Source organism: Pyrus communis, chromosome 14 (assembly GCF_963583255.1).
Source record: "Pyrus communis chromosome 14, drPyrComm1.1, whole genome shotgun sequence".
Taxonomy (NCBI): Eukaryota; Viridiplantae; Streptophyta; class Magnoliopsida; order Rosales; family Rosaceae; genus Pyrus; species Pyrus communis.
In genome coordinates this window covers 4,614,169-4,630,965 of record NC_084816.1, presented here as the reverse complement: position 1 = coordinate 4,630,965, position 16,797 = coordinate 4,614,169, and the positions used below count along the sequence as shown (strand labels likewise).

At 37.3% G+C, this 16,797-nt stretch overlaps 3 protein-coding genes across 3 annotated transcripts; 2 read left to right on the top strand and 1 right to left on the bottom strand.

The window, feature by feature from the left end:
• Window positions 1-3,438: 3,438 nt before the first annotated feature.
• On the top strand, window positions 3,439-7,208 carry LOC137716104 (phosphoinositide phospholipase C 4-like). The gene is made up of 9 exons (XM_068455499.1): window positions 3,439-3,848; window positions 4,582-4,778; window positions 5,141-5,276; window positions 5,363-5,596; window positions 5,676-5,893; window positions 5,993-6,110; window positions 6,226-6,378; window positions 6,560-6,646; window positions 6,797-7,208. The coding sequence occupies exons 1-9, from the start codon at window positions 3,519-3,521 to the stop codon at window positions 7,088-7,090; spliced, it is 1,767 nt and encodes a 588-aa protein (XP_068311600.1). The 5' UTR covers window positions 3,439-3,518; the 3' UTR covers window positions 7,091-7,208.
• Window positions 7,209-7,688: 480 nt separating this feature from the next.
• Window positions 7,689-12,140, top strand: LOC137716302 (phosphoinositide phospholipase C 2-like). Its single transcript, XM_068455739.1, has 9 exons — window positions 7,689-8,249; window positions 8,438-8,634; window positions 8,731-8,866; window positions 8,957-9,121; window positions 9,226-9,422; window positions 9,521-9,638; window positions 10,092-10,247; window positions 10,334-10,420; window positions 11,715-12,140. The coding sequence occupies exons 1-9, from the start codon at window positions 7,944-7,946 to the stop codon at window positions 12,015-12,017; spliced, it is 1,665 nt and encodes a 554-aa protein (XP_068311840.1). The 5' UTR covers window positions 7,689-7,943; the 3' UTR covers window positions 12,018-12,140.
• Window positions 12,141-14,012: 1,872 nt separating this feature from the next.
• LOC137714915 (putative serine/threonine-protein kinase-like protein CCR3) lies at window positions 14,013-16,424 on the bottom strand. Its single transcript, XM_068454076.1, has one exon. The coding sequence runs from the start codon at window positions 16,422-16,424 to the stop codon at window positions 14,013-14,015; it is 2,412 nt and encodes an 803-aa protein (XP_068310177.1).
• Window positions 16,425-16,797: the final 373 nt, after the last annotated feature.

The following is a 16,797-nucleotide window of genomic DNA, read 5'->3' as shown; positions in this document are numbered from 1 at the left end:
TTGTTAGTTTAATGTGCTTCTGGTGATTATTACATGCTTTTAACTGTTTAACTTTGGGTTTGAATCTATAAACCCTTAGCTGGTTACTTTGGGTTTGGTTTAAGAGTATTATTATATGGTTAAACATTTGACAACTTTAATGTTTACTTGATTGAAAGATATGCAATATGAAAGTTTGTAATTTTTCAATGTTTCATCGATACAGATAATGACACACCCCAACCGAAATCAAAGCGTGCTGGCGGGTGACGTTGCCATGCACGCCTTGATTTCGATCGGAGTGTCTCAGATAATGCAAGAGTGGAAGGGATTGGGAGACAAATGAGTGTGCAACTGAGGAGGAGGAAGATGAAGGAAGCAGTAAAATTCAGTTGGGTACTAAATGAACTCTTAAAGAATAGATGGTAGGGTGAAAGTTGAGATATCACAAGTTTGGATGAATTGAATCCTCCGGTTTTTTAATATAGATCAGTAATATTTCAAAGTTGAAACCCACGTACTTTCAATCTTTTGGAACAAATTCACTTTGTAAAGTAACAAAACAATGATATTCCTAAAGGAAATAAGATTGCTTGCTTTGCAGAGGTAGTTCTGTTTAGATTAATCAATGCTATAGTGCATTTTGAAACCTAAGTTATGGATCTTTTAGTAACATATCTAGAAATTTAGAGATACATTTATTAGCTCACATTTATACACTGCTGGAAAGTTAGAGATATGTTGATGATACTAGATTTAACTTGGTAGTTTTTCAAACATAATTATCCATATAATTTTTAATCCCGCAGCAGTATACGGGCATCACTTTCTAGTAAGAACTATTTTCCAACAATTGAATGGTTGATGATTATAAATTCCGAGAGCTGATGGGACAAATTTTTCGGTTAAGTGGTACAAAAAAAAAATGTAGGATGTCATGCAAAGGACTTTATGGAACTCATGAGCCCCAATTCTATGAATTGAACAAGAAGCCATTCACGATGAGACAAGATGGCAAGTCGGTCTGCATATATCCCTCAAAATTTCTAACTCTGAGACTGCTTTATGATTGTTTAACTATTAGTCAATTAATGCTTCCCTTCCTAGAGGTGGAATTCAAACTCTCTAACAAAAGGCTTATAGATCATCAAGTGGTAAAAACGTTAACATATTTTAGATGACTAATATGCAGTGAATCAATTAAAAACACTAATAAAACTTGTATAAAAAGTGGGAAAAAAAAAATATTGACATGGTATACGTAATATAAATTGTAATAATTTAGACAAAGATTTTTGCATTATGATGTCATCTAAATCTTTAGAGATTGGGTGACTACCGCATAGATACAGCTGGCTTTTGCAATTAGCAAATCCTAATTAATAATTGATGATACGTGAAATGTAGCATGTAGCATCAATCTCGTTGTCAATTTATTTATTTATTAGGGTTTTGTTGTAGTCTAATTTGTTAGATTTTTTGAATACATCAATGTCTTTTACATTAAAGGGAGGAAGAGTTTAGTTAAGTCACACAATGGGCAACCTACTTTAATATCAAATTCTCCATCCACTAGATTCAAACATAAGACCTCTCACTTTTAAGTGAACAGGAATACCACCAGATCATAATACTAAATGATTATTTATTACATAGGTTAAAAATATATTTGATTAATTTCTACGTGGGTTGGGTTTATCAGTGCTTTTGGTTGGCACTGGGGCTGCGTAAGCATATATTGAATGCATGCATGACTATGGATTGTGATGTTTCAGAGCTCCTTGGATCCCATCCGGATCCACTTCTTCGTATTTATCGTGTATCGCGCAATTAGAAATCATTTAAATTTTTTTATTTAAAATTAAACACAAATAATATCTGATGAAAATTAACCACACGATATACAATGAGATTCCTACAAAATGGATCCAAAGAGGATCCCTTTCCGTTTCAGAGAGTGAATTTTCTGCTTCCACAAACTGTTAGTTTGGTGGGTTAGATGCAAAAACGAGCACGTGTTCACACTCACTCCACGCAGGTGTTCAAATTCTCACAGTATAATTTGTCGCCAAGTTCAATGCCTATGTTTTTCACACATGCCACATCATCTTTGACATTTCAATTCGAGAAAAATTTTGGTTGCCTTCTTCCAAAATTTTTTATGAAATGAACTATTTGACATCTGTTTTGGGAGAACATTCAAAGAACACGGATATCATTGTTGCAGTGGCGTTATGTGCTAATAAAAAAACGTATAAATTTTTTTGTCCACATATTATTTGTTATTGGCATAAAATAGCATGTGGCAGTGTGGCCATGTTATATAAATTGTTATGCTCTTTCTACAGTGAGAGTTTGTAATTTTACGCATGTCAGATTATTTTATTTTATTTCTGTCCATACATAATGGACCCTATTCCTCAAGCTAGTCATTAGATATGGGCAACTTTAATAAAAAACTTCCGGTACTATTTATTTTAACGAAAAATCATATTTTTACACTAAAAAGTCAATCATGGTACTATTTATTTTATTCTTTATTTTGTCCTTATCGTTAAAACTCAAAGTTTTCAAGTCATTTTTCATTAGTTTTCCTTTAAATTTATCTATTTGTCTTGGTATTATTTGATTTTTACCCTGTATCTCACCTCAATTTTAATTAAGATACTGTTATTCGAGAGAAGGATTTTAGATTCATGTAAAGCTCCATATCAATAACATAATACGTTTAACTTTCTCTTCATATATTATGGACACGAAATAATACATCGATGGTGTATTGGTGTGCATCGGTATGATATAAATTGTTCTCATCAATTCACACCGACGTAACCACATGAAACTGCTCAGATGTGGTTTGGTCTTTTGAGCTGATTTCTTTATTGCATGGCTTAGTAAAACAAAACCCACGTGTATTTTGCTCGTTCCAAGTATATTTTAAATAAAACTATAGGAGCTCGTCCGTCTCTAGATCATCAAATCTCTATCTTTCATTGCTTTAAATTTTAGGAACGCGTTGACTTCCTTCTTGACTTCTAATTACGTTTACACTCAGCCGTGTTTCACGTGTGCCAATTTTTTAGCATAAGATGGCCGTCAACAATTGATACAATGATACAAGAAATTATTACACGAACTCAAATACGTAAAAAAATATTATTATGTATACATTATACGAAATTAAATAACTGTGAACCGTTGATACAATAATCTTAAAAATTAAGCAAAAGTATAAAAAAAAATGCCTACAATCATGCATCATAATTCACACGCAATACGTTTTGAAAAAAGGGAAAAGAGAACACAAAAGGTGCCAAACAAACCGGTGAAAAACGAGAATATTAAAAGACTGTCTGTCTAACTTCATCTCGACAATTAATCCACTAATCAAAATATCAAATATATAATTAAACCCCCAAAGCTTACACCCTTTACATTCCTACAAGGCCACAAGTTTACAAACCCTCTCTCTCTCTCTCTCTCTCTCTGCCATATTCTAAAAGCTCTGGTTTTTGTTCTGGAAATTAATCGATCAAGAGATGGGGAGTTTTAGGATGTGCATGTGCTTCACTAGGAAGTTCAGGGTGAAGGAGGAAGAGCCACCGCGGGACGTGAAGGAAGCATTCGAAAAGTACGCTGAGGGGGGGACCCAAATGACGGCGGAGCAGCTGCGCCGCTTCTTGGCCGAGCTCCAGGGGGAGAAAGATGGCGGCGGCGCGTCGGTATCAGACGACGCGGAGCGGATCGTGGAGCAGGTGCTGCAGAAGAGGCACCACATTGCCAAGTTGATCACAAAGCGCACTCTGTCCCTTGAAGACTTCCACCATTACTTGTTCTCTCCCGATCTCAATCCCCCTATTCGAGATCAGGTAATCTTTTTTAATTTTCTCCTTGGTTTTCTGGGTTTTGTTTGTTTCCCGAGAAAGTGTAGGAAAGTACAAGATTCTTCATGTTTAGTTGAAACTCTGTTAGCTTGTTTAATGAGTTTTTTAGCAGTTTTTCTTTTTAACTTTGTGTGAAAGAATATTTGTCCCCAGTCGTTCAAATCACAGTTTGATCGGCGTAGGAAACTACAAGATATTGTACACTTTTAGTAAAAACTATGTTAGCTAGCTTGATATTAAAATTTAACATTTTATGAGTTTTGAGTGAAAAAAGTAATTATGACTAATAATGAACCATTCAAATCACATTTGGACACGCGACCAATATTTTTATTTCCTCTTTTAACTAGTCATTTCGTCATATGATTTGCAAATAAGAAAAAGTGCTACATGTAACGAGTCGAAGAATATTGTTGAGTGCTACATTGTTAGTCTAGCATGGCAACAAAGATGGACATAGATAGCTCATAATCTACCAATCTTGATCATCATATCTAGTATCTGGCTTTACTTAAATTGATTTGCGAATTTGATGTTCTATCTTCTTGATGAAGTCTGCATCCTTTTTTTACTTTCTTTTCTATCAGAATGATGTCTGCATCTTTGGAATTTAAAGAATTTTTAATTTACTAAATATGGCACTTGGCAAATGATGTTCAATAGATTTTATGATTAAGAGAGTTCCTAATAATTTTATTGTTTGGGTATTTTGTTTCAGGTTCACCAGGACATGACAGCTCCGTTGTCCCATTACTACATATATACCGGGCATAATTCGTACCTGACTGGAAATCAGCTAAGTAGTGACTGCAGCGACGTTCCAATCATAAAGGCACTCAAAAGAGGTGTGAGAGTGGTGGAGCTTGATATTTGGCCAAATTCCACAAAGGACAATGTGCATGTTCTCCACGGAAGGTAATTAATCTCCAATTACGTCCAACCTAGCTCCAATTTTTTGAAATTTAGGCATGTAATTATCCTTCGAATTTCTACAATCATCACGAGCGAGCATCACATGATTAGAGATGAAAACACAAGGTTATATATCCTGGACTTTACCTACAGATTTCTCATATTTTAGGTCAGTTTTTTTCAGTAGATGTTTCTATAAACTGAGTTGTTATTGGCACTCCAGATATGTCACTATGTGTACAAAAATTTTGGTCTGTTTTTCTAAATTGGAAGTGCATGAAGACTTTTTTAGAGCACCAATAACAATCCCGCCATATGCTCCAAGTCATGAGAGAGATATTCAAAGTGTGTATTTGTGAATGTAGGACCTTGACAACCCCTGTGGAACTTATAAAATGCTTGAAATCAATTAAAGAGCATGCCTTTTCTGAATCTCCATACCCCGTCATCATAACTCTTGAAGACCACCTTACGGCTGATCTCCAAGCTAAAGTAGCACAGGTGAACTTCTTAATCTTGTAATAGTTTTAATCAAGTTCTTCACACAACTACTACTGAAAATTTTCAATTTTTCTTGTATTTTCCAGATGCTCATTCAAACATTTGGTGAAATGTTGTTTTACCCTGAAACCTGTTGTTTGAAAGAGTTACCTTCGCCCGAAGAACTTAAATATCGAATTATTATATCTACAAAACCTCCTGAGGAGTACCTTAAGGATAAAACTTCCAATGAAAATGGACTTGACTCACATAAAAGTGAGGAAGATTTATGGGGGAAGGAACCATCAGAGCTTACCCATGAACGGGAAGATGATGATACGGTGTGTTTGCGAAATTATTTACCACATCCTTAACCTCCATTATGCTCTGCCTCTTAGGTGATTAATTTTTGGGTTGCAGAGTGACAGTGATACAAGTGAGGACAACAATAATAACAATCATGGATCGTTCTCCTCAGTAGAACACGATTACAAATGTCTAATTGCAATCCATGCTGGAAAACCCAAGGGTGGTTTAAAGGACGCGCTAAAAGTTGAACTCGATAAAGTCAGGCGGCTTAGCTTGAGTGAACAAGCACTCGAGAAGGCTGCTGAATCTCATGGAACAGATATTGTTAGGTACTTTTTTTTCCTCTAGCACAATGAAATGCACAAAGATTCTCTCCTATTATGAATGCAGTCAGTATTGACATCTATACTTGAAAAACTTTTTCATAGATTTACACAGAAGAACATTTTAAGGGTGTATCCAAAAGGTACTCGGTTCAACTCCTCGAACTACAAGCCGCTTGTTGGTTGGATGCATGGTGCTCAAATGGTTGCGTTCAATATGCAGGTTGTTTAAAGTTCTTGCATTCAGTCCAAGAATAAGGATTGCTTATCTTCTTTTTTGTTAGTTTTATTTTCTCCAACGATCACGCGGATATAACATTTCTCTGGTTTAATGGCAGGGATATGGTAGATCTCTTTGGCTGATGCATGGGATGTTTAGAGCCAATGGGGGTTGCGGTTATGTTAAAAAGCCTGATTTTGTTATGAAAGCGGATTCCGATTATCAGGTTTTCGATCCTAAAGCAAAACTGCCAGTAAAGAAGACTTTAAAGGTAAGCACATTTACCATTCCTTTTCTCTGTATATGAAGTTGGAAGTAAGGGGATTTCCAAATCATAGCTACTTTTATCTCTCTCTCATTCCCCGGTTGAAGGTCCCCATATATATATGTCTAGCTCTGTCACTGCGTACGTGACTAAAGAATGTCGTTATACTAATTGTGTTTCGTGGCAGGTGAAAGTTTATATGGGAGATGGATGGCATTTGGATTTCAAACAAACACACTTTGATTTATATTCTCCACCAGATTTCTATACTAGGGTAAGATGGTCAATTAATCAAATGATAAACCAATTAATGTGGAGCTCTACTCAAAACCAATTGATGTATGACTTAATTGCTTGATTAACAATAATGTGGTGATGTATGCACTTGGTAGTGCTTCTATTTTAACAGTTAATCTTATGGTAGGTTGGCATAGCAGGAGTGCCGGCAGATGAAATAATGAAGAAAACGAAGAAAAAAGAGGACGATTGGACACCTGTATGGGAGGAAGAGTTTACATTTCCATTGACAGTTCCCGAGTTGGCTTTGCTTAGAGTTGAGGTACATGAGTATGACATGTCTGAGAAGGATGATTTTGGTGGCCAAACTTGTTTGCCAGTCTCCGAATTGAGACAAGGGATTCGTGCAGTCCCTCTCTTTGATCGCAAAGGAGTAAAATACAATTCAGTAAGGCTTCTAATGCGATTTGAGTTCGTCTGAGCATTAATTTGGTTCTGCTCATTGGAGTTTTATTTCGTTGCCCACTGCAGTGCTGCTATAATTTTTGTTTATTTCGCTCACTGTAAAAGAACTATTGATATATTCAAACTTCCACTTACATGCTCTCTTTCTCTCTAGAAGTAGATAATCACATTGTCCTTTTGTTTTTCCCTCTTTATCTTTTTCTCAATTATGTTTCAAGCTGCAGATCGATATGGCTAAATTCAGTCCTTTTTCTTGGGCCACAGAACCAAATGCTGTTTGAAACTTTTTCTTTTCGGAACCATATAAAATGTACATGCCTTGCGTATCACTCCTCGAAATGGCAATATGCAAAAAACCGTTTTCATATTTACAGGTCTCCCCTATGGAATCACGTATCACCATCTAAGGAACATAGTAGTTGTCCGAATAGGGGGATAGAAAGTATAAAGATCTTGTTAGCCAAGTTGCACTGACGAGAGAGAATGTACATGTGAGAAAGGCAGGTATAAAGAAGCATCTCTTTATTTGTGGCCAAGAAAAAGTTTGATTGAGATATTGGAATTGTCATATAACAGCTTGTACCTGAATTTTACAGAAAGAGTAGGGCATGTGGAGTGTTGGGAATTAAAGTTTACAAGAGCACAAATTCTGACTTCGCTGCAAAGCCAGTCCTAAGAATTTCAAGCCAAATATGTTCTTTTCAGGAGATTCTAAACATTTGTTAGCCGTTGATGTATGCAAGTTCCTGTGTAGGCCACTCGTACATAAAAGCCAGGATGAATACGTAGATGACTCTCGAAAACAAAACTTAATTCATTTCTTCCTTTCTCTGTTCAGATAAAATAAACTGGAGAAAGCAGTTTCAAAAATGTCTAATAAGCAGTCTTTCGATGTCTGCTTTTGCTTCCAGAGAAAATTTAGGCTCCGGATGGCAGAGCCTCCTGAAGATATTAAGAACCTTTTTGAAAAATTCGCAGAAAATGGCACCATGACCATCGATGACCTGCAGTGTTTTCTGATTGAGTTTCAAGGAGAATCCAGTGCCACCAAGGAGGATGCTCAGACCATTTTCAATAGTCTCAAGCATCTCAACATCTTTCAACGAAAGGGTCTCCACCTTGATGCCTTCTTTCGATATCTCCTCGGCAACCTTAATCCTCCTCTCTATTCAAAGGTAATCTCATCAAACTTTTTATTCTCTGGTTCGACTCACATCGACGGAGGGCTGAAGGTTATTTCATTTTTTAGAAATAATAGCACATCTAAACTTTCTAAAAAAATATTCGCAACACTAAAGCATATTAACGTGACAAAATGATGCTTAATGTAATGAAATTTGAGGATAAATGTATTTGGATTCAGGTGCACCATGACATGAATTCTCCATTGGCTCATTATTTCCTATTTACCGGCCACAACTCTTACTTAACAGGAAATCAATTCAGCAGTAACAGTAGTATACATCCGATAATTAACGCGCTGCTTCAAGGTGTTAGGGTTATTGAATTAGACTTGTGGCCGGGTTCTAAGAAAAATACTGTGGAGGTTCGTCACGGAGGGTATGAGTTTAATCTTTGGTTGTTCTCTTTCCAATTATTTGTCCTAACAGATTAAAAATATTCTCATAATAGAATTTGATCTCTTTGAACCCTTAGGACGCTTACAAGTCCGGTGGACCTCATCAAATGTTTGCGCGCGATCAAGGACAACGCTTTTGTTGCTTCTGAGTACCCTGTTATCATAACATTTGAAGACCACCTACCTTCAAATCTTCAAGCCAAAGTGGCAAAGGTGAATAGAATGTTCTACCTAAGGGTTTCCAATTTTATAATTTTCAACGATTTTTTGTGACTTCAATTTTTTTTTTAAATGTGATTGCAGATGGTCACTGGGACATTCGGTGACATGCTGTACTCTCCTCATTCAGAATTCTTAATGGAATTCCCTTCACCGGAATCATTGAAGAGGAGGATTTTGATTTCGACCAAGCCACCGGAGTATCATGAATCACAGAGACGGAGAGATGAATCTGGATCCACAAATCATGTGAAATAATCTACATTGTGCTAATAAGCCTAACATATATATATGCATAAGGCATCAGAAATCACGTTACCTTTTCTAATGTATCATTACACAATTGATAGCAGGAAAGGGAACAAGATGATGAAGATGAAGAGGAGGAGGATGCTACTCCGGAGTATAAACAGTTGATTGCGATTCACGCAGGGAAGCCGAAAGGTGGATTAGATATATGGCATATCGATCCAATTAAAGTCAGACGTCTTAGCTTGAGCGAGCAACAACTCGAAAATGAAACAAAAACTCGTGGATCCGACATTGTCAGGTGATGTTATGCATAAGAAGTTCTGGTTTTATGGTGAAGGTTTTTTTTTTTTTTTTTTCACCATCTAAACGATCGAATGTGCTTTAATCTTTCTTTAGGTTTACTCAGAGGAATTTGTTGAGGGTTTATCCAAAGGGTACACGTTTGGACTCATCAAATTATAATCCTATGCTTGGATGGAGTCATGGAGCTCAAATGGTGGCATTCAATATGCAAGTTAGATTTCTTTCGAAAACTGTAGTTTGCTTTTAGATAATCGGCTTCTACTTTTTGGACATCTATGAACATGTAGTTAAGAACTTACTAGTTAAGGAAAATTTTAGCACGGCCCCTTGGACTGGTACATTTCATCTGATTTGCCCATTTGATTTCAAATTGGTGGTTTTGAGCCCCCCCAATCATTTAGAACGTGACAATTTGGCACTTACCGTCAAATCTGTCAATTTTTTTCCGTCAAATTGAGAATTATTTTTATCCATTCAAGAGAAGCAAAACTAAAATAAAAGTGATAAATATGACTGTTGGAGTGTAAATTGACACGTTTTAAAAGATTAAGGGGCTCATAACCATATAGAAAGTTGAGTGAATTAACAAGGAACTGCTAAATTTTTCATCTTTCTACTCACCCTAATTCCCTGCTTATATATTACAACTGTGTATTTCTCAAAGGGATATGGAAGGTACCTTTGGATTATGGAAGGAATGTTCAGAGCAAATGGAGGTTGTGGCTATGTGAAAAAACCTGAATTTTTGCTGGCTGTTGGCCCAAATAATGAGGTTTTTGACCCTGATGAACCTTTGTTACCAGTGAGAACAACTTTGAAGGTTGGTTGAATGCATCTGATCAAGCTTGTTAATCTTGTTAATCATGTCAATTACTCTTCCTCCACAACATTTTCGTTGACAAGCAGGTAAAAGTATACCTGGGTGAAGGATGGCATTCGGACTTCCACCATACACACTTCGATCTATATTCTCCACCGGACTTCTTCGTGAGGGTATGACAACAAAATGTTCATTCACATTTACATCCCCATGCATCCTTTATTTAGCGAGAAATTATTGATCCAAACAGTTTTGGATGTTATGTTGTTAGATTGACAAACTAATTCAATATATAGGGTTCTAATTTGAGTAGCCAGTTTGAAAAAAATGTCCGACAAATAAAATATTAACAAATAACTAGTAAATGCTATAAACCAATAATTCCAAGAAAGAGTGTGCATACATTTTTATCTTAACTTTTCATTACCCTACTGTGACACATAGCATGTCAATTGTGTACTGGTTATACATCAATGACGTTGAACTTTAATACATAACTTAGCTAGTGTCTGCTATAAATGTCATCTTTTGTTCTCATGCATCAACTTTATTTTTTATTTTTTATTTTTTATTTTCAACTAACGTGATACATAACATTAGGGATGCAACTCGGGCAGGTTGGGCGGGTTGGAAGGTCAACCCAATCCTAACCCAACTTTTACAATTCGGGTTTGGGTTCGGATTGGGTTTCATTCGGGTTCATTTGAGCTCGGGTTTATTTGAGTTAGGGTTTATTTGGGTTGGATTCGGATTACCCAACTTTTTCATATTTAATTTTGAGACAACTTAATTTCCAAGAATTTCTAAAAAAAATTAAGCCAAGTAGCTTCAAAGCTAGCTAACTTTAATTTTATAAATCAATCTACTATAAAGTTTTAGGATTTAGAAACTACGAATATGGGCTGACTAATCAAAGCCTCTTATTTCCTAAAAGCTTAAGTAATTATAAAGGGTAATTTTTTATAAAAAAAAAAAATTAGAAAGGGCATTGGTTTTTGGACTTGACTTGGTGTTTGGACTTAGCTCACTTGGGTGTAGTAAGAGTATTAATTGATATGAGTTACAATCTGGTTAGATTGAGTTTGGTTAGTCGGGTTGGATTGGGTTGGGGATGGACGGGCAAATGATCAATCTAACTCAACCCAATCAATGAACGGATTGAAATTGGGTTAGGTTTGGGTGGGTTATAACTAAAAAAAAAAACCACTTATTTGAGTTTAAAGTCAGGTTGAACATGGACAGATTCGGATTGCCCAACTCAAGTTGCACCTCTGCATAACATAACACTAACTTATACAAATAAATGAGATTCAAAATGAATTTCAATATAAACAAATTAAATATTATCACATCAATTGTAATTTGAAAAAATTGAGACAACAGTTCGCTCCCGCCTGTAGTATATAAAAACTGCAAAATTGCAGTGCAGTGAAATGTGGTAATGTTTAATTGGGTTTGTTTGTATAGGTTGGAATTGCTGGAGTCCCAAGGGACACAAAAATGATGGAAACCGAACCAATAGAGGACCAATGGGTACCAGTGTGGAACAAGGAGTTCACCTTCCCATTGACGGTTCCAGACCTGGCTGTGCTTAGAGTTGAAGTCAAAGAGTATGACACTTCTGGGAATCATGACTTTGGTGGCCAAACATGTCTGCCAATCCGAGAGCTCAGAACTGGGATCCGAGCTGTTCCTCTGCACAACAAAAGAGGTCAAAAGTATAAATCTGTGAGGCTTCTGATGAGATTTGAATTTGACAATGAGGAGTAAATTACGTGTGCTTACTCATAATATGCTGTATATTCGATGTTGAATATTACGCACAGTAAACTTGCTGCTGCTATAAAAATATATGTCGTTGTATCCGAAATTCTGTGTTTGATATATCCTATTTCTACCTCCAATGTTGAATTCTAATTCATAAGAAATAGAGCATGCAACGAAATACAGAGCTTGTAACCCAAGTAGCATATTCACCACTCCACTCGAGCTTTGTTTTTCTGCCATAGAATCAAAGCCGTTGAATTGTTTTTGTCCAATAATTTTTTTTTTTTAAGTACATAAATATTTTTACACTAAGTGAAGGGGGAGTTCGGCAAAATCACATAATGGGTAGTCTAATTTGGTATCGAATTCGTCATCCACGAGATTCAACCCTAAAACCTTTCACTTCCAAGTGAAAATGAATATCACCAAACCATAATACTGAATGAGTTTTGTCCAATAATTAGATAGGTGTGTCAAAATATATGTATATATTAACTTGCATGCCTTGGAATCCTGCCCCAAACTAGAATTATCCTATATTTTGTGAGGTTCATTAGATAGCATGTGGCTTTGAATTTTTATGTAACTAAGACACCTACAGTAGTTTTTCTTTTTTTAAGCGAAACGGTGTTTTAGCACTCCTAAAGATGTACAACCAACAAAGAGAACGTCTTAAATGAAATTAGGATTTTTTTTTAAACCGTAACATTTCAATCGTAATAGATAAGTTAAAACTAGCTAAACGATGGGCAACCTCATTAACTTGATGACGAACATTTGAAAAAAAATTGGCTAAAAGATCCCTAGAATCTTCCCAGGGCAATAGTTTGAATGTTGATAAACATTATAGTAGGTTCCTACTTCCTATTGCTTCACATGATTCATCATTTAGTACCTAATTAATTAATAAGTTAACTAGTAATCTAAGACTTAATATTTTTTATAACCCCAAGCTTATCAACAGCACATAGCTGCTGTACAGCCTGTGATGTATCAAACAGTGCAGCCGCCGGAGGCACCGCGTTTTTTGAACTAGTGTGACTCAAATTTGTTCTTCTTTCACTTTGTTTTTATTTTTTAGGTCAACTTTGTGATTTCGTTTTCTTTTTAAAATGGATTTCGAATAGTTAAATTCTATACATGGAAGCATACTAAACTACTTGTATGCCACAATCATGAAATTGCGAATTCACATGCATACATTGAAACCGCTAGTTGAAATTACATTTTAATAGAAAAGCTCATTTTAAGCTTGAGTTAATTTTTTTCCTTTTAGCCTAAGCTATGCTTTTATGGTAGGTAACTGAATTTGAAACCTTAGGTGCATACAAGGACGGAGGCAACTTAGGCCCAATAGGGGTAGTTGTCCCCCCTAAGGTTTGTGTTAAGAAAGTCATAATGCTTACGAAGAGACAAATAACATATTTACCATATTATTCATGCTCCTTCAAATGATACATTAAGTAAAAGACATATATCTTGAATCATGTTTAAGTACTTTAACTGAGCAATTGAAATTTTCAAATAACTATATAATAATAAGCGATCATTGTGGAAAAAATGCCTTCAAGTTGGCTTAATGAAATTTGAGAAGAAAAAACGCAATGAAGTTATAGAAGATATCTCCTAAATCTTGAGTTTTTTTCCTCTAGTAAAACTGGAGGTTAAGGTCACCTCCGTTAGAAAAAGTTTCTAGTGCTTATGTGAATGCTCTTAATCAACTAAACTATATACTCCAAATTATTTGTAAGTTTTGATTAAAGATCCCACTTTGTTGGGATTACTGGTGTTGATTAAAATCTCTATATATCTTCATGGCCCATGTCTCCCACACCAACAAAGTCTTCATCAACAACTCCGACATTAAAAGCAAAATGTGAAAAGATACTCTTAACACCTCAAACAAGATCACAGAAGGCCATCACGTCAAGAGGGAAAAAAAAAAAGTATGGAATTAATAGGGGAGAAAAGAATGAACAATGTTTTTGGGATGGAATTTTACAACGAAGGGAGGGAAATTGTGGTGGTAGGGAAGCTAAAAGGATCATCCTCACAGAGAGCAAGAGCCCTCTCCAAATTGGCAACAATGTCAGTCATGCTAGGCCGTTCCTTCCCCTCCAAGTTCACACAATGCGTAGCAGTATAAGCCACTAGCTCAACAGCTTCGCCTTCCTTCGGGTCCGGCTTCCCCACCCTTTGATCCAACATGCTTTGCAGCTGCCCTGCCACTATTCGCGGCCCTGCGTATTCCACAACCCCCATTGGACCGCCGTCTTCACTATTTATAAACAGAGCCCTCTTCCCTGTCAAAAGCTCCATTAGCACCACTCCAAATCCGTATACGTCACTCTTTGCTGTCAAAACGTTTGACACAAAGTACTCGGGATCAATGTACCCAACTGTTCCAACCGCTTTGGACGACATGATCTCTTGGTCTGATTCCGGCCCCAATAATGACAGTCCAAAATCGGATACCCTTGCATTCCAATTTGCATCCAAAAGAATATTTGAGGACTTGATGTCCCTGTGAATTATTGTTGGCACTGCATAATTGTGAAGATACTCTACTCCCTTGGCTGCATCAAGCGCAATTTTTATCCTCATTTTCCAAGAATTCACAATGCTGCTATTTTCCTCCACATTGTTCTTGTCATGCAAGTGATCATGAAGCGAACCGTTGCTCATGTACTCGTAAACCAAAAGCCTCTCATCGTTAACTTTACAGGATCCCACTAGCTTCACCAAGTGCTTGTGGTGAAGCCGGGACAGCAATGCTAATTCGGAGTCAAATGCGCTCTCTTTCTCCTGAAATTTCTTGGTCTTGGTACTTGTATCTCCCCTCTTGATGGCCACTTCACGACCATCAGCAAGCTTGCCTTTATAGACAATGCCAAAGCTCCCAGCACCGATCTTGTTTTCGGTTGAGAAATGTTTGGTGGCAGTTGAAAGTTCTGCCAGGTGAAATGACTGAGTCTTGTCACCGTGCTTCGATGATGAACCACTTAAACTGCCCTTCATGGAACTTGAACTTAATGGAGCATTAGGAACATTGGCGATTCTAGCAGCAGAAGAACCCGCATTTGGATCAGTAGAACTTTCGGTTTGCACGGAGTCATGACAGTTCAACCAAGAACCACACAGTCCAGTCCACAGGCAAAAGACAATAGTGCAGAGTCCTGCAAATGCCCCAACTGATCCAACTATTACAAAAACCAACAGAAGCCTATTTCTTGTTATGGATAACGAAAAACCCGGCTCTGAAGCTTGGGTAGGTTGATTTATTGGAGGCAATGGAAGTGCTAATGGGAGTTCAACCTGGCATGATCTGCATATTTTCCCTGAACCACCACAAAGAGTCTCCGAATTCGGGTACACGCAGCTAGTACATGGACCCTGCACACATGGACAAGGAAGAATCATTCGCAGTGGAAGGTTATCACGAGAACCAGACCACCCTGGTCCCCAACAAATCACTGATAAGTTACTCGTTGTCACGCCGCACACGAAATCCAAACCTGCAGAAATTAACTCAAATGAAACATTTGTAATTACAACACTGTCATATTCAAATCTGTTTCTTCCTCCCCAGCATACAACAAATCCATCTTTTCGCTGAATGGCACAAGTAAAATTTTCCCCCAACGCAAGGCCGGAAAACTGGAAAGTCGAAGTACTTGAAGGTACATTCAATTGCCCGAAATCTTTGTTTCCTCTGCAGACCAATGTTCCATTCATACTCAAGCCACAAGCATGAGATTCTCCTGCAACAAGGCTTGACATTTTCACGTTCTCAAACCCTGTTTGAATATCAGCTCCAACCCCACCCTGGCCCCAACACAGAACGCTCCTATCATTCATCAAAATCCCACACGAAAACCCGCTTCCCGATGTGATTGTTTGAAACTCCAATGCTTCCCCAGGTGAGGGAAACAAAACCCCACTTGTATTATCTCTTCCTCTCCAGCACCTGACCATTCTAGAGTTGACTTCTCTGGCGCAAACTTGTTCATCACCCACAGCCAGATCAGTCAAAGTTACATTCTCACTGTGATATATTCGTTTCGGTCGAAACCTATTTGAGCGAGACAAGCTGGTCTCCCAGCAGAGAAGGGTAAACCCTCCAGACCTGAGGCCACAGAAAAAGCTCTTGCCTCCAGAAATGGATTCAAAAGAAATATTGGGTTGGACTGAAATGGTGGTCTGAGTGTTTTGATAGCATTGTATGCTCTGTGTGGGGTTCTCAGCCACAATGCCACAAACCGTTGGAGTGCCATATGTGATGGCTGTAGTGGAGGCTAGGCCAAGGGCATTGGCCACCCTCCAATTATGTGGTGTGATGAGAGAAGATATGAAGGTTGTGATCAAGATTGTGGTGGTGATGAGAGAGAAGGGTTCATGTGAAAGTGTCATTTATGAAGGTTTGGATGATACACTGATCGGTAAGTTGGGTTTCTGGCACTCTTTCTTCATTGGGTGGGAGAGGGGGTTTGGGGAAGTAGGTGACGATGATAAAAATAAGAGAGAATATAATAGGCAAGGGGGTGGGGTACGTGGTCCCTTTACGTTGGTAGTGTTGTTGCTAACAAGAAGAGAACATGCAACTACTTGGCTCTTTAGCCTTTATATCTATTAATAAGTTATTTCTTTTTGCAGAAAAATCGCATTTAAATATGAATGTAAATGCGTCAGGCTGTGATTTGTAGTTATAAAGAAGAATGACATTTTACGTGCAACGAGAGTATCCAAGAACATCCGTAATGAAATTAGAAGCTTCTTAACTATA